The sequence below is a fragment of the Clytia hemisphaerica genome, unplaced genomic scaffold, assembly GCF_902728285.1.
Source record: "Clytia hemisphaerica strain Z4C2 unplaced genomic scaffold, Clytia hemisphaerica genome assembly, whole genome shotgun sequence".
Classification (NCBI taxonomy): domain Eukaryota; kingdom Metazoa; phylum Cnidaria; class Hydrozoa; order Leptothecata; family Clytiidae; genus Clytia; species Clytia hemisphaerica.
Window position 1 is genome coordinate 1,261,317 of NW_027104114.1, and position 22,432 is coordinate 1,283,748.

General features: G+C 34.8%; 2 protein-coding genes across 2 annotated transcripts in view; one reads left to right on the forward strand and one right to left on the reverse strand.

Annotated features, from left to right (window-relative positions):
- Positions 1-22,432, forward strand: part of LOC136813417 (methylcrotonoyl-CoA carboxylase beta chain, mitochondrial-like) — a 33,756-nt gene that overhangs the window by 6,527 nt on the left and 4,797 nt on the right. The window contains exons 2-10 of the mRNA XM_067069938.1: positions 502-568; positions 1,002-1,086; positions 1,719-1,820; positions 2,500-2,627; positions 3,451-3,563; positions 4,244-4,357; positions 5,205-5,269; positions 7,182-7,281; positions 8,877-8,972. Coding sequence (XP_066926039.1) covers positions 502-568; positions 1,002-1,086; positions 1,719-1,820; positions 2,500-2,627; positions 3,451-3,563; positions 4,244-4,357; positions 5,205-5,269; positions 7,182-7,281; positions 8,877-8,972 — 870 coding nt within the window. The remainder of the gene's footprint in view (positions 1-501; positions 569-1,001; positions 1,087-1,718; positions 1,821-2,499; positions 2,628-3,450; positions 3,564-4,243; positions 4,358-5,204; positions 5,270-7,181; positions 7,282-8,876; positions 8,973-22,432) is intronic.
- Positions 10,895-13,368, reverse strand: LOC136813418 (uncharacterized). The gene is made up of 3 exons (XM_067069939.1): positions 13,288-13,368; positions 12,324-12,447; positions 10,895-11,401 (listed from the first exon to the last, which is right to left on the reverse strand). The coding sequence occupies exons 1-3, from the start codon at positions 13,324-13,326 to the stop codon at positions 10,956-10,958; spliced, it is 609 nt and encodes a 202-aa protein (XP_066926040.1). The 5' UTR covers positions 13,327-13,368; the 3' UTR covers positions 10,895-10,955.

The following is a 22,432-nucleotide window of genomic DNA, read 5'->3' on the forward strand; positions in this document are numbered from 1 at the left end:
TTGATAATATATTAATAGTTTATTTCCTAGAAAGAAGAAAGAAGAAATATATGTATATTGATTTTAAACTTTAAATTCGTAATCGTAGACTACAAGTTTGTAAATTTAGTTTTGGTTAGTATGTCTTTAAGGTTTTATGTCTTCTTTATACAATAAATGGTTTGCAAGGGTATATTTGGTGTATGTCGTTGATATATTGTATCATAAAAGTATCTAGTTCACGTAAAGTTCCATTCCATAACATGAATATATCATCAAGGAATCTTTTGTAGAGATTAATGTGTTTTGTATAGTTTTGTGTAAGTATATTTTCTTTTTCAACCTTTCAGAAAAATTGGTCTGAGTAGGGTGGTGCCAGGCGGGTGCCAATCGAGCAACCATGTTTTTGTTTATATATATTTGGATTGAAAAGAAAATAGTTGTTTTCCAACATAAAATGAAATAAAGTCTTGAAAATTCTTTTATTTAGTGATAAATCTTTAACTTGCTTTATCTTTACAGGAAAATGAGCACCAGATGAGTGAATTGGTTGAAGATCTCAAAGGAGTGTGCACCAAAATTAAAGATGGTTAGTTGATGCTTTTAAAACATTGAAGGAAATTATTACTTACTGAAATAAAAACTGTTTCTAATTATCATACAGACGTCCATCTTGCCTTGTGCAAAAAGCAGGATAGGGTTTAAATCTAGCAACCAAGCTAAAGTGAATGTACATGTTTGTGAATTAAAATAAGAATTTAGTCAACTTTCATTATATTTTACGTGTTATAGATATAGAGTAACTTTTTTTAAGAAAGAATCTTGCCTATACCTTACGTTATTTACAATGCATAAATAGCAGAATCTTTTGTGCAATTTTATATCTATCTAAATTTAAAAAATGGTTTGCTATCTCTTTAGTATGTTCAAAGACATTAGAATATGGTGAACTTTAACGTAGTTCACTTGTGGTAAAAAGGCTAATATCTGTGTAATTATGGTACTTTTTTTTCTGATCCAAGGTGGTGGCGAGAAGGCAAAACAAAGACATTTGTCACGGAATAAACTGTTACCAAGAGAGAGGATAAGCAGTGTTTTAGACCCAGGGTAATTTTCATTCATTTTACTGTTAACTTGTTGTAACACAGCATCAAATTTTTCAAATCTAATGATCACAGAAGAATTAGTACATGTAATCACATGATAACGAGTGCAATTCGAATATAATTGCACGAGTGATTTTTTTGTTATTAATTTTCCGAGTCCGAAAGGACGAGGAAAATTCAAAACAAAAAAATCATGAGTGCAATTTTCGAATTGTACGAGTTATTATGTGATTACAAGCTAATCGCACAATGTCTTTCACTACTTTTTCCCAGTTAGGAAAATAAATTACAGAAATTACACTGAGAGTTTTATATTTTTCTCTTCTCTTTATGTCTTTCTTTTATTGTTGTTTATTGATATTCTTTCTCACAAAATAAATTTCGAATGCAATTAAAACGTTCGATGCAAAAAAAATATAAGAAAAAAACATTAAAATCAATTTTGTAAACATTGGCGCGGCATTGGAGAGTGTGATTAACGATTAATTGCTCTCTACAGGATGCAATTAACGATTAATTGCTCTCTTTGAGGGCGTGCCAAATGAGAAAAAATAACCCATCGTGCGAATATAGTTTTTATTATGCTTATGAAAAATCCTCAAATGTACATAGCCTAGATTTTTTTTTTTTTAGATCACCCTTTTTAGAATTATCACAACTAGCTGGTTATAATCTATATGGTAAAGAAGAAGTACCGGCTGGAGGAATTATTGCAGGCATTGGAAAAGTATCAGGGTGAGCTACAAATATTGTTCAAAAGTGTTTATGTCTAAAATTAGGCCGCAGGTATACCCTCTGATATGTTTGATACAGGGGATGCGTGTCATGTATAAAATGCTCGTCTGAGAGTTACCTCAAATTTTAGGATAACCTGTTTCAATTTTCTTGGAAAAGCTCAGAAATCTAAAATTATTTTGACCTCTGCCCATTCGAATTTAATGAAATTCAAAGATTTATTGTATATAATCAAGCTAATCAAGTTTCAAAAACTCAAAAACACAAAGACAGGGGCAATTCTCGGAAGGGAATTTTATACACGATAGCATCCCTATATCAAAACATATCAGAGGGGACAAGTGCAGCCTAGTCAAAAATTAGCATTTTTAAAATCAAATTATTTTTTTTTGACTGTCAATTTATTAATAAACAATATATGTTTGAAACTAAGTTCTGGGTGACACCATCAAATCCATTGGCAACTTGCAGGATAATTGAGATTTTAGTTAATAATTTTGGAAAAGTGATGTTTTTGTTTTATTTTTTTATTTTATACCACGACTTGATTTCAAAATAGTAGTTTTTCTAACTTCATAACTTTTGTAACTTTTCATCAAGAAGACACAAATTCTTGAGGCTTGACTTTGAAAGCATTATGTCTCAATTCCATATCTCATCTTTGGGTTTCACTTTTCAGTGTTGAATGCATGATAGTAGCAAATGACCCAACAGTTAAAGGAGGAAGTTACTATCCAATCACAATCAAGAAGCATTTACGTGCGCAAGAAATTGCCACTGAAAACAACTTACCATGTATATATTTAGGTAAGAAAAGTTTCTTAAACACTCAGCACATTTTAGATCTTAATTCATGATATGCACCACTGTAATGAATTCACGAAATTATACAACTTTTCTGTTTTTGTTCCACCCAATACGTCACTTTTTCTATTGTATAGTGACGTATTGGGTGGAAAGTTTTAAAAGTTCTCAGAAGACTCTCCAATGGTGCATATCATGAATTAAGCTTACAAATATGTTTTTCATTTACATATATTAACAGCTGATATTAGACTACAAGCGAAATTGGTATTCATGCTGGGGGGGGGGGTACTTAGGCAAATGGAGGGTACGGTTTTGACACCCTTAAGGGTACCTTTTTTGGATTTCCAAAGTCCCGCTAAAGGTCAGAAAAATCAGAAAATTAATTTTCAGTCCCACTAAGGGTAGAAGATATTATTTATGATATACACCACTGGAGAGTCTTCTGAGAATTTTTAACCCCCCCCCCAATACGTCACTTAAACAATAGAAAAAGTGACATATTGGGTGGATAATAAAAACAGAAAAGTTACATAATTTCGTGAAGTCATTGCAGTGGTGCATATCATGAAATTGTAAAATCCAAAACCAATAAGTGGGAGATGATTTCATCAAAGAGTGCTCACTGATCAGGATCAGGAGCTTCATAAAGCGTACAAGAAAAAATAAATGACGATTCGATAAAGACGCAACTTGAAGTACTGTCATAATTCAATTTTGTTTTTTTCTTGTGCACTTTAAAATCCAAAATCGCCGAAACAGCTTATTTCTTAATATGGGGGCCAATTTGGTCAGATGATAATTTGTAATACTATTGTGTTTTTAGTGGACTCTGGTGGTGCAAATCTTCCACGACAAACTGAAGTGTTTCCAGACAAGGAACATTTTGGCCGCATCTTCTATAACCAGGCTAACATGTCTGCTAAGAAAATTCCACAGGTAATCTGAATTCAACGCCATATGGATGTCGTATGAATGTTGTTTTGATGTTTGGTCCAAAAGATATCAATCTGATTTTAATTCTTGTGATTTACTGTTGTTTGAATCTAAAGTGTATCCAGATATAATTGGCTCAATTTTCTAAATCGCAAAATTAACCGTTAAAAATCGCGAATTTTTCAACCAAAAATACATTCAAATATAGCACTTTTGATCCTCTTAAACAAGCAAAAAAAAAATTTATACAATTTTATTTGACTATAAGAAGATAGGCATTCTTGTTTCCACTGCCAATATTATATCTGGATACACAATTGATAGGGTTTTTTTCCCCTTTCTCTGAGGGCAGTATCATCACCAATATCAACAAGGGCACTACTGCTTTTCCCTTGTCCTGGGCTTCTATAACGACCTTTCTTTTACAAGCCTTAGAACACATCCAAATCGCTAATTATGTACACATTGCCAGATGATGGGAGAAGAATCTCTCGAAACGTAGCCAAACGTAAATTTCGTGATCCAAGCCACGATAAACTTCCAATATGACTATCACTGGATCAATAAACTCAAACTTATTAAGATGAATTATGTTAAGGTTCACAATTATTAACTGTTTTAACTTTGGGTATGAAAGTTAACCATACAAAATGGAATATTCAATTTATTTACTTTACTTATAGATCGCTGTAGTCCTTGGCTCATGCACTGCAGGTGGAGCTTACATCCCTGCTATGGCTGATGAAAGTATTATCGTTCGCAATCAGGGCACTGTATTTCTTGCAGGACCTCCTTTGGTAAGTAAGAAAATTCCTTATTCCTGATCTCTAACAACTTGACTGGATTGGGCTAATCCTAAACACAATCTCTAGGTTTAGAGCTGACTATCCTTGAATCCGCCATCTTGTTTTCAATGCTGGTTGTCAGCTGCGCCATTCGAATGTTTTGAAATTCGTACGTTTGAAAATCTAAGGTATTAATCTATATTATACTATAGAAAACAAAATGTCAGACTAGTCAACGACGATGCTATGGGTTCACCTGATAACTAAAGGCGATACTAATTTTTTTGGCTGGACTAATTTTCACATTGTAGATATATTTTAACATCTACTGAGGATAACATGAGATTCGCACATGAGTGAAAAATCAGTTTGATGACATTAAGAGACATTGGCTTTTTTAACTGTTTACAAAAATCGACCAATCAAAAGCCAAAAATACCTGTCTATCACATGATTTTATACAAGTTTTTGTATAGATTTCTGCATATGGCACCCATCTACTCTGGAAGCTCAATAAGAGCACTCGGTTTTAGTAATAAGTAATAAGTGTCACTTATTGCACTTTTAGAATGTATTTTTGATAAAGGAAATGTTTTTGTAATATCAAGCAGTTGACTAAGTTCTGTTATTTGAAGACATTTCAAATTTATTTAATTTGTTGATACGATGCTTTTATCCATCAATAGAGTGCTTAACCAACCGAAGTCAGAAGCGTGATATCATAGATGAAGTTGTGGAAATTATTATTTCAATACTGACAGTTTCATGTCTTATTCAAACAATCCTCAGTTGAAAAAATCTTTTTCACAACTTCAACTATGATTTCAAATTCATTTACATGTTGTTTTTTTATGAACAGGTCAAAGCAGCTTTAGGAGAAGAAGTGACCGCTGAACAACTTGGAGGGGCTGATCTTCACTGTAGGTAGGTAAACCTTTGATTGTAATCCCTTTGATTGTAATCCCTTTGATTGTAATCCCTTTGATGCACGTCCCCTGGAGACAGACCATGTTGTTTTGATGGAGAAATACTGTAAATCAACACAATTAGTCGCCTCAAAAAAAAGTGAGTGGTGGTCAAATTTGTTTATTTTGTCAATTGATCTTGTAATTGATCGGTCAAGAATTTAGGCCTCAACTCAAAATTTTTATCCATCTCGGCAAACTATTTTCCCTGGAATGGTTTTGGCTGACTTCGCTAAAGCTCAAGGCACAAACCAATTTATCAGTGTAAGGAAGTTGCCCTTTGATGTGTCTACAATCCTGTTGGTTTTAACCTACCATTGTTGATCAAAAGAGAAAATTTTGGGTTGTGCCTAAACATTCCAAAAAAGCGTTGAAATGTTGTTGTTGTTAAATGAATCAACGGATCCTGCACTAATGTACTTCCCAGTTTTCTCAAAGGTAACGAATCGAGTGGGAATTGAACCCACGACCTCTCGCTTGCCGGGCGATTGCTCTCCCACCTGTGCTATTGCTTCGTTGCTATTACACTAATAGTTGTTGTTGTTATTATTCATGATATTCATGACGTAATTTTTAATGCGATAGCACCCAAAATAACCCAGGCGTTTACCACTAGTTTTCAAAATAGATCTTATCAGAGTTTTTGATTTTTCTACCGGGTGTCTCTGAAAAAACTTCCCCCTGTTTGATTCAAAATTATGAAAAAGTGAAAAAATACATTAGCTTGATTTTTTCGAAATCGTTTAGAGGAGGGTTTAACTTAAATTTTGGTATATCAAACTTTAAAATTGCTTCATTAGATCAAAAGTTATGACAAAAAGAGTAAAAAAATTGTTTTCAAAAAGAGCGCAAAAAGACGAAAAAACAGGGTATCAAATCTTTTGTTACAAAAAAAAGACACTCAAACTTTCTCTTCTCCACTCAAATAGACTCGCTAAGCTTTGGAAACTTTTAGAAAAATTTTGATATGTTTAAGCTTCATGCTCATTATTGAATCCAAAAGGAGCTCTAAATTGGCAATAAAAATCATCAAAAACGAATAATAAAACAAAAAAGATGCAAAGAAGCTCAAAAGTAAAACTTTACTGCCAATAAAGTACAGTGTTTTCTTGTCTAATTTGATACCCTGTTTTTTCGTATTTTTGCGCTCTTTTTGAAAACAATTTTTTTACTCTTTTTGTCATAACTTTTGATCTAACGAAGCAATTTTAAAGTTTGATATACCAAAATTTAAGTTAAACCCTCCTCTAAACGATTTCGAAAAAATCAAGCTAATATATTTTTTCACTTTTTCGCAATTTTGAATCAAACAGGGGGAAGTTTTTTCAGAGACACCCGGTAAAAAGGCAAAACATTGTGGGATTGTTTCGGGGTATTACAATAGAAATCTCTTAGGAATTCCTCGAGGGAATTCTATTGTAATAACCCCGAAACAATCCCACAATGCATCGCTGTTTTAGAAAAATTGAAAACTCCAATAAGGTCTATTGATGGCAAACACCCTGTCCTTTGCCGGGTTCTTCCGTATAAAACATTACGTCATGAATATCACGAATTGTAAGGTCAAGCCTGGTCCTGGTGACCAGGTCATGAAATCTAGGCCTTCTAGAGGTTTAAAAGTTTTCTGACCTTCTGAACTTATTTCTGCATCGTGTACTAGGTAAGGGCGTGAGTATGAATCTTTAGAAATTCTATAAAACTCTTTCTCTTATTGCTACAGTCAACTCTCTCTTATTCGATTTTCAAAGGACAGAAAATCGAATTGCAGAGAGTATTTTATACCTCAACTGAGGGGACCGACGTTTTAATTCGAATTACAAAAAATTACGAGGCTCGAATAAGAGAAAGCTGACTGTATCTCTATTTTCCAGGAAATCTGGAGTGACCGATCATTATGCTGTAGATGATTTCCATGCTTTACATTTGGCACGACAATGTATCAAAAATATCAACTACCAGAAAGAAAACCAGGTACAACAGAACACTTACTAAAGATTAATTATGTGTTTTCAGTAAACATAATCTTTTAGTGAGTTAAACCATAGTGTTTGTTTTACCTTCGAAATTATTAAATCTTATTGGTTGAAAAAGATGTCACGTGACTTTCTGTGACAAAGAATTGCGTCATGGTTTCAAGGTTTTTAACCCATAATATTCAGTTTCAAAAGCTCTTCCGTCTCAAGAAGAATGATTCTCAGTGTTAAATATGTTCTTCCACTTCAAACGGATTGGGCTACTGTATTCCAGAAAAAGTCTGTACCTTTATGTTGAGGAGATATGGTATGGAAAATAAAGATGAAAAATGGAGGATGGTCTGGTTTTTCAAAATGAAAAGATCCAGGGTGGTCTAGTTTTTTAGAGTGAAAAAGATCAGGTTGGTCTGGCATTTCAGAATGAAAAAGATCAGGTTTGTCTGGTTTTACAGAGTGAAAAAATCCAGGGTGGTTTGGTTTTTCAGTGCGAAAAAATCCAGGTTGTCACCTTTCCCGAAAAAGACCACCTTTTCTGGAATTTCCCTTTTTTTTTACTATCGACACTATCTTCTTGTCTCCAAAATATTTGGTTCTTCTTACAAGAAGTTAATGTGCTATGAATAAAAATAAAATAGAAAAATTAACATGCAAACAAAATACAGTAGACAACAGGGTGAGATTGGCAATTATAGATTAAACGCATATGATGAGTAGATTTTATCTTCAATAAGAAGCTATTGATAATGACTCAATTTGGATAGTTGGAGCTGAGTGGCTGAAGAACTAAACATATACCTTGGTGTCTAGACTTTAGATTCCCTTTTAAAATTGAATAATTAAATAATAAATGAATAATGTTGCTAATTAATAAGTATAAAATGGTAATTAGAAGCAAAGCAAACATGAAACAAGGGCTTAAGGTTGGCGGCATTTCCGTCACAGTTAAGTATATAAATAGGTTTTTCCATCTCATAATCTCATGGTTGATTGAAATTCGATTGACATTTTAGCTTACGTTAATATGTAATTTCCCGCGAACTTGTAATTTCCCTTCTAGCTTTTGTAATTTCCCTCCTAGATTTTGTAATTTCCCGCGAAAGTGAAATTTCCATCGTTTGGAAATTCATCACCTTTTTCAAATTTCTTACTAACTTCGAAGGCTTAATTAAATGGAATATTATTCGATTAAAACTCGAATCGCGCTTCTATGACTTTTTTCAGACCTCTTTTTAAAGTTTCAGATTGATTTCCAGTGTAAAATTGACGTCTTTCAGAATTGCTAGAATTTCAACCCAAACCATGAGATTAACCAGGAATCCCATGCTTGTTTTCGTGAAATTCTGGATAAATTACCCTCGGTCAAATTTCGAAATGTTTTAAATTTCCCTCGTTGCACTCGGGAAATTTCAAAAAATTTCAAAATTGACCTCGGGAAATTTATCCCGAATTTCCCTCATAACCATGAGATTACTAGTACAAATTCTACATAATCTACTAAAGTTTTAAGAATATAATGCTAATTTACTGTGTAAAACTCATAATCCGTCTCAGATGTAAAAGACTGTACTTTGACCACTGAACTATACTTTTTAGGTTGTGACTCAAGACCCGAACGAGCCAGCTTACCCTATTGAAGATCTCTATGGAATCGTTGGTGCCAACTTGAAACGTTCGTTTGATGTGCGCGAGGTATGGGAAAGTTTTTTTCATTTTTTGTTCTGGTTGCCTGTATCAGACGACCACGGCTTTTTCCTCGATACCGCGAAAGTGGTAACAAGTGATAGACCAACAGAGTGATAAAAAAAATTGCGTGTTGGGATAGAGATGATGTTCTGGTAGCCTATAGTACATAATAGACTTTTTTTCTACGCATTCCACTCTGCGACTTTTCGGGATAATTGGAGTCCAAATTTTCGGGCTCCAAAAATTTGACTTTTTGACCTTACTGCGTAGAAAAATACCGTGACGTCTGCGATTGCTTCTATTCAACCGAGGCAACCGAAGCTTTGACGTTATTGGTCGAAAAAATGAAGCTTTTCCATAGGTTCAATCTGACGAAACACTTGAAAAGCAAACTTCCAACATTCAACAATTTTTACAGACGCGTTTTTATTGTGTTGTTTCTGGGATTCACATGTCACTTTTTAAAACAATATGTTTCAACGTTCCACAATTTACATACCGTTGAAAATGAAGATGGAAATTTTTTCATCCTTAATGGACTTTTTTTTGTAAGAACCAGTAAAATTTTGCTGAGGCTCGGCTGTGCACTTCGAGCCTCAAATTGTTCCTATCATGTTCTTATTTATAGGGTGCAATTGCGTTGTTATACCCAATTTTTACTACTTTGACCCCTAAAATTGCTTGAAATGAGTAATTTCAGGCTCAACAATATTTCTTAAATTGTTCTTAATTTTTGGTGATTTTGAGCCCTCGTTCTTATAAAATTGTTCTAATAAAAAAAAAAATATAAAGGTACTTTGACGCCTTCGGATTTTAGGTGTATGGTTTTTTTTACGTAAAATGTTTACTGTAGTCAAATGTTGTGACTGCTTTTGGAAAATAATATGATCGATTTTTTTAAGAAAGTTAGAAAAAAGGCTGTTTTTACTGTTTCTTCAGATGATATCTTTTATGTAGCATATAAAACAACATATAATACAAATAAAAAAGTGCTTGCTAAAGCTTTTTTTCACATGTACGTAAAATTTTGCTTAAGACCTTGAAGGGTGGGGAATTTCCCTAGGCTTATGTAGTGTTTAAGGCCTTATGTAGAGTTAGCTTATGTTCAAAAAGTTTTGAATGGAAGGAAAAGTCACGTAAGACCCTCTTAATCAACAAAAACTCTACAAAATGTAGGGGGAATTCCCAAAAGACAGCCTTACGAACGATTTTTCGTAAGGTCTAAAGTAAAATTGTACGTGCATGTGAAAAAAGCTTAAAAATCATTAAATTATAACGTGAATATTAAAACGGATTTGTTTAAATAAATTTTGTTGATAGGGAAGAAGAAAAATCACTTACCTCCCCTACCCTACCCTACCCTACCCTACCCTACCCTACCCTACCCTACCCTACCCCCTACCTACCCTACCTACCCCGTACCTACCTACCGACCCTACCTTACTACCTTACCTTACCTTACCTTACCTTACCTTACCTTACCTTACCTTACCTTACCTTACCTTACCTTACCTTACCTTACCTTACCTTACCTTACCTTACCTTAACCTTACCTGTACCTTACTTACCTACCGCCCTTACCTTACACCCACCCTTACTACCTTACCTACCCGACCTACTTAACCCTACTACCCTACCTTACCCTACCTCACACCCGACCCCACCCTACCCTACCTACTTAATCGCAACCGTACCTTTCCCTACCGTACCGTATCGTTCCTTACCCTACCATAATCTACCACATCCTACCCTTCCCCATCACACCCTACCCCATCACGCCCTCGCATAGCCAAACATACCCTGCCATAAACCAATCTCAATGTAACCCCACCCAACAATTAAACATTTTACGATGCTTCAAACCATTCTACCCTATGCAGCATACTACCCTTTTTACCCATTGAATACTTTATACTTTGTATAATTCAAAGTTAGTTAAACACGCGACACTTTTATTTAATACTCGTTTTGATATTCTTCCGAACAGAGCTATCTTTCTGCCCCATAAACGAGGACTTCACAAATGTGTATGGTCTTTCCATTTGAGCCAGGAGATGGTTTGGAAAGCTCAACACCTTTTCCAGGGAGTGCTTTCGGGCATACAGTCGAGATGAATTCTGGACCGCCCTTAGTAACACCACACAGTTTGCGTTCTTTATCTGGGCTTTCACCATAAACATATATTTCTGTGTTTAAGATACGATTCAAGTAAGTAGTGGTTGTACCGACTCTGTTATATATGTCCACTTTCGTGATATAATTCCAAGTGCCTAAGTCGATTCTCAACCACGGAGCATAATTTTTCTCTGTGTGTATGTGTTGGCAGCCTTCTCCGTAGATTCCATTGGTGACTGGTGTTAGGTCTACGAAGTCGTGGTTGTAAGGTGCTGATTGTGTAGCGGGCTTTTGGTAAGCCAAGTTCAGAGTATCGTCTCCTGTGAAATATGAAACAGGCTATATTTTAGAAAGGCATGACAGCATCCATAGGTGGCTAAAAAGGGCACTTTTTCCTGTGTTGTTTAACTAAAAAGGCAGTTTTTACCAATATTTTAGTAATTTCAGCAGGGGCAGCGTCCGATAACCGGACGCGATAACCGGTCGCTTAAAGGGCATGAAAAATGGCCTGTAAACAAAATTCGCTGGCATAGAACTCTTGCTATGCGTAAGTCAAGATTTATAAGCGCCAGGGCCCGGTTGTTCAAAAAGCGATTAAGGCTGGATTAGCTTAATCCCGGATTAAGTTACGATTAGCGCCGATTAAGCGGTTGTTCGAAAACTCACGAACTTAATTGCGATTACGAAAATATTAAATCCCGATTAACGAGAGCCTTAGCGGCTCCAAACAAGCCTTAATCCTGCTCCATAGCATGATTAAGAGCAGATTGAAATTAAAAACAAGAAATATTGCGAACGTTATGCATCGTGTTTCTTTTTAAGTAAATCCCGGCTTTTTTTTCCGTTAGAAAAATAATTTACACACGTCAAGCATATCATTTCTCCCGTCATGCGCAGTAGAATGCTGATGATAAATGATTTACCCCCTTGTTTGATAATACTAATAGGGGTTTCACTAAAAACTTATGCAAATTTTCTTAAATCGCAAGTACTACACTTTAAGTGGAATTAGATTTTACGTGAATTAAATAAAAATTCAAAGATTTTATAGAATGTACTGTCGGCTCTCTCTCTAATTCGAATTTTCTCTTATTCGAATTTTCTCTTATTCGAAATAATAATATTCTTATTTGCTTGAATGTTGAATAAAAGAAAGAGCAGAGAGATTGAGAATTTTTGACAATAAATGAAATTGTAAATTCATATGTCTCTAGAGAGAGAGAGGGAGGGGGAGCGACTCACGTCTTTTTAAACAGAATTCATCAACAAACTCATCAGGGCAAATGCACTGATGACTTCCATTAACATAGTTTGGGATGCATATCTTGTTTGGATGGATACACGTGTCTTCATATTCGCAATCATGCTATAAAAAAATTATGATTTTAAACAATACCGTAACTTGGTCTAATATCGACACCCCACCGCTAATTCCGACACTCTTTTTATCAGCTGAAATTTATAGAAAGGTTGAAACTGTTTTTCTTTGCTTAGTGGTCAGAGAGGAATAATCCTTTTTCAATCAGTGACTCAAGCTTTCATATTATTCTTTTCTCTAAAGAAGGGTGTCGGAATTAGACGAGGGATGTCGATATTAGACCAACTTACGGTATTTTATTCGCGAACGCAACCCCCCCCCCCAAACTCTAAAAATATATTTGAGACGGTTAAATCCTGATCAACTGAGGACGACGGTAAGCAAACAATTTAGCTGTCCTTGTTTTTGAGGGTTAGAGCTATGGGTTTTTCCAAATCACCCTAGTCACACCAGCGTCTTCAAAACAAAGCTAATGGCGAGTTTATGTATTCGAGATAAATCGCCGTCCACTTTGCTCGACGACGGTAAAAACACCAAGATACCGTCGTCTGTTTAGGTGAGCAAAGGCGATATAGAACCGTACATCAACTATCGACTTTATTTTGTATCGATTTCACTTACCGTCGCCCTCGATATCCTACGATACATAAAATCGGTAATAAAAAACAGTGGACGGTGGGAGAGGTATCACCGGCTATTTTTTTCGTCGTTGTCAATTTTTAGTCAAGTTTGAAGTAGATTTAAAAATCTATTCTTCCTTTTGTTCTACATTTATTTTGTATTTGTGAAATTTTTTAGCGACTTGGTGAAATGGCCGGGATCGAGAGCTGGTCTATTCAAGACTTTTTGTTTTCTCAGTGGTGTATGATGAAAAGAATGTTTACTTACGTTAATAGAGTAATGCGTGTACCCAACAGCTGACGTCATGTTTGCGATATTCCGAAAACGGTCACCTTCCAATAATTCACAATCGACTGAGTCCGCATCTATCTGGTTTACATTGATACTGAAACAGTTGGGAAAATCACGGCAGCCTGCGATGCATTCTTGGTGTGTTGACTTTTGTGGTTTGTTGAGAATTTCGACGTCAAGTTTGACGCCGTCGTGTTTTTTGACGCTTATGTATCCGTATGTTGCTGAAGTAAAAATTGAAAGTTTATTTATCGGAAAAATTAGATGACGTCTTGGTTACAAATTCGCTAAAATAATTTCTCTTATTCATGATATGCACCATTGCAATGTCTTCTAACATTACATCACGGACCCAATAGCTGATTGGTTGAAAGTGACTGATTTTACGTCACTTTCAACTAATCAGTTGTTGGGTCCGTGATGTAATGTCCGAAGACATTGCAATGGTGCATATCATGAATAAGAGAAATTATTTTAGCGAATTTGACTCAAAATTTTTAGCCTTTGAAACTCGAAAAAGTTAAGAACATTTCGAATGCTGTTCTTATCAAAATACTGTCTACCTTTAAATGTTAAACTATCAGTGGTTGTTTTTCTGATTTGACAATGACATTGCTTTACTACTGTGACCACCAATTGAAAAACTCAAAAAAGTTAAAAACAATTCAAAGACTGTTCTTATGATGAACATGAGCTTATCTCATCTTATCTATTCTTCTTATGAGCTTGTTCTTCTAATTTATTGACAATGACAGTGCTTTTCTACTGTGACCACGAATTGAAAAACTCAAAAAGTTAAGAACATGCTGTTCTTTTATGAACATGAGCTTATCTCATCTTATCTCATCTAGTTTGACAAGGACAATGCTTTACTACCTTTAGATGTTAAACTATCAGAGGTTGTTCTTCTAATTTGACCATGACATTGCTTTACTACTGTGACCAGCCACCAAACCATGAAGGGTAACTTTAGCCAATGATGAGAATCCATCCACACTGGTAACACTAGTGCTCTCAGAGTGCGGTAACCTTTTGACAATAATGTAAGGAAAAGTTTTCCTTCAATGTGAGGCCTTCACAGACAGAAGGCTAAATTCGAATGTTGTCTTTTGTCACACCAAATTCAATTCAAGTTTTTTTCTAATGTAAGTATCTTGTTGCAGCTACAGTTAGTTCGAATGTTGTTTTGACTTGTAAACCGATATCTCTTTTTTTTCTGGATGTATGTTGTTTTTTTCTTAAATCACTATTCTCATTTATTTGTTCGTCAAGGATACTCGGTGAAGATTTGACGGTCAGTAACATAAATCCGAATGATGTGTTTGTTGACAATCTATCAACTTTTTCTTACCCACTTTCTTGTGTAAAAATTCTTTTTTTTTTTACTTATGTATATCTCCATACACGTTTTTTTATAAGAACATCTAAATTTTTTGAAGCCTTCGGCTGTTCTTAACTTTTTAAGATTTGAGCTTAAAATGTTCTTGATTTCACCTTGATTTCAGTACTTTTGTGCAATTTCCTAAGGGAATGGGTATTTTAAATCGCCCACAAAGCCTTAGAATGTTCTTAATATTTTGGCCATTAAAGCCGTATGTTCTTATATAGTTTGTTCTTATAAATAACGCGTATTGTTGTTTATTTCTAACTTGTATAATTCATAAAACCTGTTCGTCAAGGATACTATGTTTAGGTTTAGCCTTAAAAGAATTATTGATTATTGGTGCCGTGAAACTTAAAGTTATAAATTATGCAGAAATGTGGTAATTTTAGTTTCCATGTAACACATTTTTTCGTAGCAACAATTGTTTATTATTCTTCGCCACGGTATGACGTCAGAACGGTCAGAACTGGGTTACAACAGAACACTTACTAAAGATTAATTATGTGTTTTCAGTAAACATAATCTTTTAGTGAGTTAAACCATAGTGTTTGTTTTACCCTCGAAATTATTAAATCTTATTGGTTGAAAAAGATGTCACATGACTTTCCGTGGCAAAGAATAGTGCATTCGATCTACATGTTTTTTTGATAAGAACAAACTATATAAGAACATAAGAACATTCGATGTTAACAAATTAAGAATATATTTAGAACATTTTTAAGACTTCAAGGACTCTAACACACCCGATTTTTTAGGAAATGGCCGAAAACATTTCATAAAATGGTGGAAATAAGGATATTGAGGCTTAAAACTCACAAAGTTTTCTTTAAAAAAAGTTGGTATTTTCTTGTAGCAACAATTGTTTACTATAGGGCATTCGATCGATTTATTCAAAACGAATGATTCGTGAATAATTAAAGGTACAATATAATATGAGAGTCATCCAAATATAAATTTTGTGACTACACGCTTTTTTTTTAAGAAGGTGGTGTAAATCCATTTCATCATGGATAATCTTAACTTTTTTTGGAAAATTATCCTAGAATATTCTTACAGCATTCTTAGGTCACCCGTTAGGATCCTAATTGAGACTAGATTTAACATTTAGTACATACGTCTCAAGCATAAAATGACATTAAGGAGTGAGCCTTACTTGGGGGTAATTGACAATTTATAATTGAAAATGCTCTAAAAATAGCATTCTCAGCTTTCAAGAGTAGCCAAATTCCATGATGGTGATATTCCAAATTTTTTGACCATTTATATCATGGACATTCTTATAAAGTGTATTCTTATAAAAAAGCGTGTACATATTCATTGATTTGAGAGTTTCAAAAAAGTCAACTCTGGTTTAGACAGTCCCCTTTTCGCCCTACCTATTCTAATTTTGAAAATGGACAAAGGGTTTGGCTGTCTAAAGCCAATGCATTGCCCTCTTTTGACGTCAATGACTTCTCTCAATATTTTTCCTAGCAAAGGTTTTAACTGCCAACTTTGTGCCCACTTTATTTCTGCCTACTCTAACATTTAGAATAAGGCTGGGCAGAAAGTTGACCGTCTAAACTAAAGCTCATTGTACTAATACTCCACAGATATCTTCTATAAAACACTAGATCGAGCTCCTACGTCCCTAACTGAAGCAAAATTATGCGCCATCTTTAATGTAATAACGTTACAATTTTGCTTGCAGGAGCCTTGAAAGTTTTAAATTCTCCAAAATATTTTTTAGTCCTTGTATAATATGTCTATGGTTTCGACACTGACCTCCCACCCCTTTTGTTGAGGGAAAGAAGTTTCGATATGGCAATTATAAAAGATTCTACCTCACCCGCTGGAATTGACCTTTTCGACCGTAGCCACCAATTGCCGCGCGGGCATTTTTTGTCCGTTTTACCACACATAGAAAAATAGATAGAAAAACAATAGAAAAAAGTGTAAAAAAAGGATTGGATCGAGTTTAGGGGATAATTAAATAATAAAGTGGCACGTGCCTGACCACGCGACTACGGTCGAAAAGGTGTATTGAGAAGGGAGATTTTTCGTTGGGGAGGAATCTAGAGGTGTAACCAGGCACGACGGAAGCTTTTTATATCTGGTACGGCGAATGAGGAAATTTAAGCGATTTTATAGCGATTTGACCGACGAAGAGGAAAACTTCGGGTATTTTTGTGAAAATCTGGTACGGCGACCGCCGTACCTGCCGTACCCGTTGCGTCGTGCCTGGGTGTAACCCCCTTTGAAATATTAGAAATAACTATTAATTTTTCCCCGTGATAAAACTGTTTTTCATACATAGTGTTGTTAATATCATTATTACTACCGGGTGTCCCAGAAAAAAGTTCCGCTCTTTGAAGTGAATTTTCTCGAGTTCTATGAACTTTTAGACAATGAATCTTTTTGCATTGGAAAGAGGAAGGATAAACTTAAATTTTGAGGGGTCATTTATTAAATTAAGTCAACTTGATCAAAAGTTATGGCCTAAATGTGACCCTCCAAACGATTTGGAGTACATTAAAAACGAGACTGGTCTTTGGTGCGGTCGTGCTCGTGCCGCTTTCCGACTGGTTAATTGTGCGAGTAAAAGTTGAAAAAAGCGGCCAGAAGACCGCACAGTACTGTATGGGCCGTGCGTACAAAACGCCGACTAAAGCGGACAATGGTGCGGTCCTCGTCGACTAAAGCGGACGATGGTGCGGTCCCGCCGTTTGTATGTATGCTGTATGCTGTTTGTTATGATTTCTCGTTTGCCGGCAAACGTTTCGAACGGCAAAATGTCCGCACCCTGACCTCCCTGAACTGCACTTTATTCAACTGGTGACTCTTAGGACCTATCGATTGCTCTTTGAAAGGATTTTAGAAAAGATTTTGGATGATTTCGAGGTCCGATACAAATGGTATATTTTACCGCACGGTAAATCGTTCGCCGCTTTTTTGCCGCACATATTATCGATCCTGTCCGCCACCAAGCCCGGTCTATTTTTAAATGTACTCCCACATCGCTTCTGGAGGGGTCACCAATGCGCTTAAAAACATCACTTTTCAAAAAAGTCAAAAAAAGACAAAATGCGGGATTAAATTCATTGCTAAGAAAAGACACAAAAAAGCTTTGGAACTCTGGTAAGATGATGAATGTTTGGAGCTTGAAAAAGCCCGTTGTCCTTGATATGACCATGGGAGCTCGTTAAATTAGACAAAGAAAAGCCAAAAGGAATTAACAATAAAATAAAGACACCTTAAGGAACTGCAGGCAAAAAAACTTTGAGCGTTAAATAAATGGTGCAAAGAAGTGCCTTTCTTTATGATGATTGATCTCCTCTTTTTCGTCTTTTTTGACTTTTTTGAAAATTAAGTTTTAGCATTTAGTGCCTATAACTTTTGATCAAGTTGACTTATTAATTAAATGACCCCTAAATTTAGTTCTATCCTTCCTCTTTCAAACTGCCAAAAAGATTCATATCTAAAGTGCATAAAACTCGAGGAAAATTCCTTCAAAGCGCGGAACTTTTTGCTGGGACACCGGTCTTATTATTCAAAATTATTGGGCAATTCCATTTTAAACCAGTAAAGGGGGATGGACGTGATTTTTCAAGGGGGTGCGTCGAGAAAGAATTTCGGAGGTCTAACAGGAAGTATTTTCCTGTTTCCAGGGTGGGTAATTAAAAGGGGTATTTTTATTTTTAAGGATAGAAACGACTGATGTAGTTCTCTCAACTTCATCTTTTAACCTAGTACTAGTAGCCCAGGTTTTTTTTTTGAACTTTTGTATCCCCAGAGGGGGGGATAGAATCTACCACCCTCGATTATTTTTGATCTAGGAGAGCTGCGGTCATGAAATTTGGTACAGATGTTCTCCATCATGACACAAATTTCCTGGAACAAAAAAAATTGATGACGTCATTCAAAAACCGATGACGTCATCCCAGAATTTCCACCTGTCGGCAAAAAGCCAAAATATACGGTTTACAAAAATGTCAATTACAATCGAACCAATAATAATACTTAGATTCTGTTTGAAAATTCTGAAAGATAGAAGGTTCTTCTTTAACACTAGTCATAGCTTTCACTAAATGCCCCCACTTAAAGATCATGTCATGCACTTATAAAGCTTTAATGCTTTGAAGATTAAACATTAAAAAATAATCAGGAATAATTGATTGATTTAATTATTGATTGATTGGTTGATTGATTGATTTATTGATTGATTGAGGCGTTTGCTTGAAAAAAAAAAACAATTTATATTTCATTATTAAAAAAAACATACTTGAATGAATTTCATGCCAGCTTGATATTAATAAAATTTAATGAAAATCTGGAAAAAGCTCTCAATAAATTATTAAAAAGTTATGGTTATGGTATCATTATCTACTGATTTTCACATCTCCTGTTTGTTGTCTTTCTCCTAGTTCTTTCTTATAGCGATAATGTCATGTATTTTGTTTTTTTTCATTGGTTCTATTTTCAACATTCTCTATGCTATTGCCTACTAAACAATAGTCAAGGGCTCTTGCGTATAATATTTATCAAAAGTTCTGCGCCATCTTAGTTGGTGAAATAAACTCCTTATCCTAGTTAAGGACCGGGCTCCACTTGTACGCTGTGATTGCACTTCTCAAGCAAAATCTTCTATGTTGTTGGTCAAAAGAAAAGTAAAGGAATGCCATTGTGGTTCATTCAGACGTACAGTCGAGAAAAGTTAAAATGTGCCTAAATTTCTTTTCAAGTGCATAGTACTTTTTCATGATGCAATCTTTTCTCCAAGCTGATCGCAGCGCAGACAATGAAGAGACGTGCCTTCAGGAAGCTAGACTTTTTGAGTTCATAGCTAGCGATATACTTTCCTTTTATGGTGTTTCTGTATGACTGTCTGTGTACCTAGTCTAACCACCGTTAAATGCCTTCGGGAAGGTCTCTCCTAACTTGGAAAGCCAGAATTTGGAGCTATTTCACCAAACCACTGGAGCGAAAGTTATTTAGGCTATCACAATTGCATGAAAAAGTTTAAACGTGCACATGTAAAGTTTAACAAGTAAACAAACTTTTTTCAGGTTTTTGAAAAAGATTTACCACACTCTAAGTGAGGTAAATCATTTTGAAGAACAAAAGAAAAAGTCAACCATTCAACTTTACATATGCGTACATTCAACTTTTTTGTACTTTGCCGGTTGTTTTACTAAGTTAAGAAGGACTTTTTCGAGTTATGACCATATGATGGTATTTAAAGCTCAAGAAACCCTATAAAAAATAAAGGTAGTTATTAATAAAATGACAGACAAAAATAAATTAGAGTTTGAACTGGTTTGAACAAAAATATCAAATATACATTTGAAAACTTAAGCAAATTTCTTTAAAGATTCCGGAAAAAGAATTGAAATCATTGCTGAAGTGAACTTCTGACTAAATTACAGTAGTTAGTATTCAGTTTCAAAGACAAGAAACAAAATTTGACATACAAAACACTTTTTCTAGTCAATGAATCAGCTCATCATCATCATAACCAGTCTGCCATTTTGTTTGTTTTGATTTGCACAAGTAATATTGTAATTCGTGTTATATCATACACTGTTTTGATTTGCATTTATAACACTCGCTTCAGCTTTTCAAAGCTAAATCAAAACTAAAATTGTAATATGTAATAATGATAATACCACATAACATAACATGAAAATATGTATACTACCGTCCCGGAAAAAAACCGAACATTTACGGAAGAGACTAACTACGGGGATGCTTGCGCGACAAGACAACAATTTTCGAGAGTCCAGTCCAATATCTATGCGTGAAACTATGAGTGCCTCCTCGTCGCTACGCTCCTGCGGGGGCAATAATTGCCGATTTTGCAGTTTCCATGAAGATTTTATCTTAAAATCTGTCCTGAAGATGAGTAAAATTTTCAAAATTTGATGACGTCATAAATGATGACGTCATCATTCTTAAATTTTTTTTTCTAATTTTTCAAATTGATATTGTCAATACCTATCACGTGTCAAAATTTGAAGATGATTGAATAAATAGTTCAAAAGTTATCAGCACTTTAAAATTTTGAGTTTTAAGCGATTTTAGCTGTTTCACAATAAAGTCATAAAACTTGATCTGGACAAGTTATAATCCTAAAATTTTGCACAAATACTCTTAATAGGATTTTGTTAAAAGTCCGAAAGTTTCAAGTCGTTTAAAAAATTTTTCTCCGAGATATACGCAAAAGAACTCCAGCGTGGTAGATTCTACCCCCCCCCCCCTGGGGCTAATAGGGTTAAGACATGAAAATAATTTTTTCCAGAGTGTTTTTGTAAATTTTGCAATTTTCCAGGGGGTATTTCCAAGATTTAGTTTTGACTTGAAAAGGTTCGTCCACCCCCTTCTGTATGGAAATTTTTTGGAACAGCCCATTAACAGGTAAGGAAAGTGTAAATACATTTAGTAAATTTAGCATATATGTAAGAGTCAATACAATTGAACATACGATCTCTTCGAAAATCGTACTGCCACGTCTTAACATAGTCATTATAAAAACACTGGTCTGGAAGGCTTTTGTCTCTTTTTATTGTTAAAAGATGGAGCTTACGTACCAAAATCGATTTATTTTGCATCAAAAAGTATGCAAATCGCAACTTTGTTTGTACAAAAGAAAATTGAACAAAAAGCTATAACAATACATTGCCAGACCAGGGTTTTTTATAATGACTATGGACTTACAAATATGTAAGAGTCTATACAATTGTACATACTTTCTCTTCGAAAATCAAATTTTGGCATTCACCAGTTACGTGGTAACAAAAGATGAAATTCCTATGCACTTTGTGACAACGTTCTGCCACGTGAGTCTCCCGGGAAAAAAAAGATGGCAAGATACAATAACTCATGGTTACACGACAGCAGTTGAAAAATTTTGTTGAGTCAGCTTTATTGGTCATCCGTTGACATAGATTTTCGGCATTTAATCGGCACATATTAACCCTCAATGATATGTCGGGTTCGGTGAAAGCACTCATGTCAGTGAACGCCGCCAATACCACTAAAAGGCTCAAGGGAAATGATTTGATATTCATATCTTCAAAGTTAGTTTTTTTATTATGAAAATGCTAAAATAAATGAATTTAGTTCTCAGTATAATGACCCAAGGATGCTACTTTAGGCGTGCAGACTTTCGCAATTTCAGCAAATTTAAGCCCTTTTCGCGAAAGTCAGAAATTTTAAAGAAATGGTGAATCGCAATTTTGCTCGCGTTTTGTTTTGCTCGCTAAAATCTGTACTAACAATCTCTTTGCGGGAAATTACAAAATCTAGGAGGGAAACTATAAAAGCCAGGAGTGAAATTACAAGTTCGCGGGAAATTACAAATTAACGTAAGCAAAAACGTCAACCGAATTTCAATCAACCACGATAGAAAGATTTTTGATATACTTGAACGTGGACGTGGTTTTACATAAGACGGACCTAATTTCTCCTAAAATTCAAACCCAACCAAAGTCTACTAAGATGAAATAAGTTGTAAAATTGTGAACAGTTGTGAGCATGTGAACATGCTTTTCAAAATATGGCTTTTTCCTTTTTCAAATATTCGGACTTTACTTCAAATTACTAAAAACGTCTTTTATAAGAAAAGAGTAATTTCAGACCATTCCTAGTCTGAACTGTAAGCACAATTTAGGCTGAAAGTAGTAAGAATACACGTTTTTTTATAAGAACCTCTAAAATTTTTGAAGCATCCTTAGATATGTTCTTAAAATGTTCTTATTT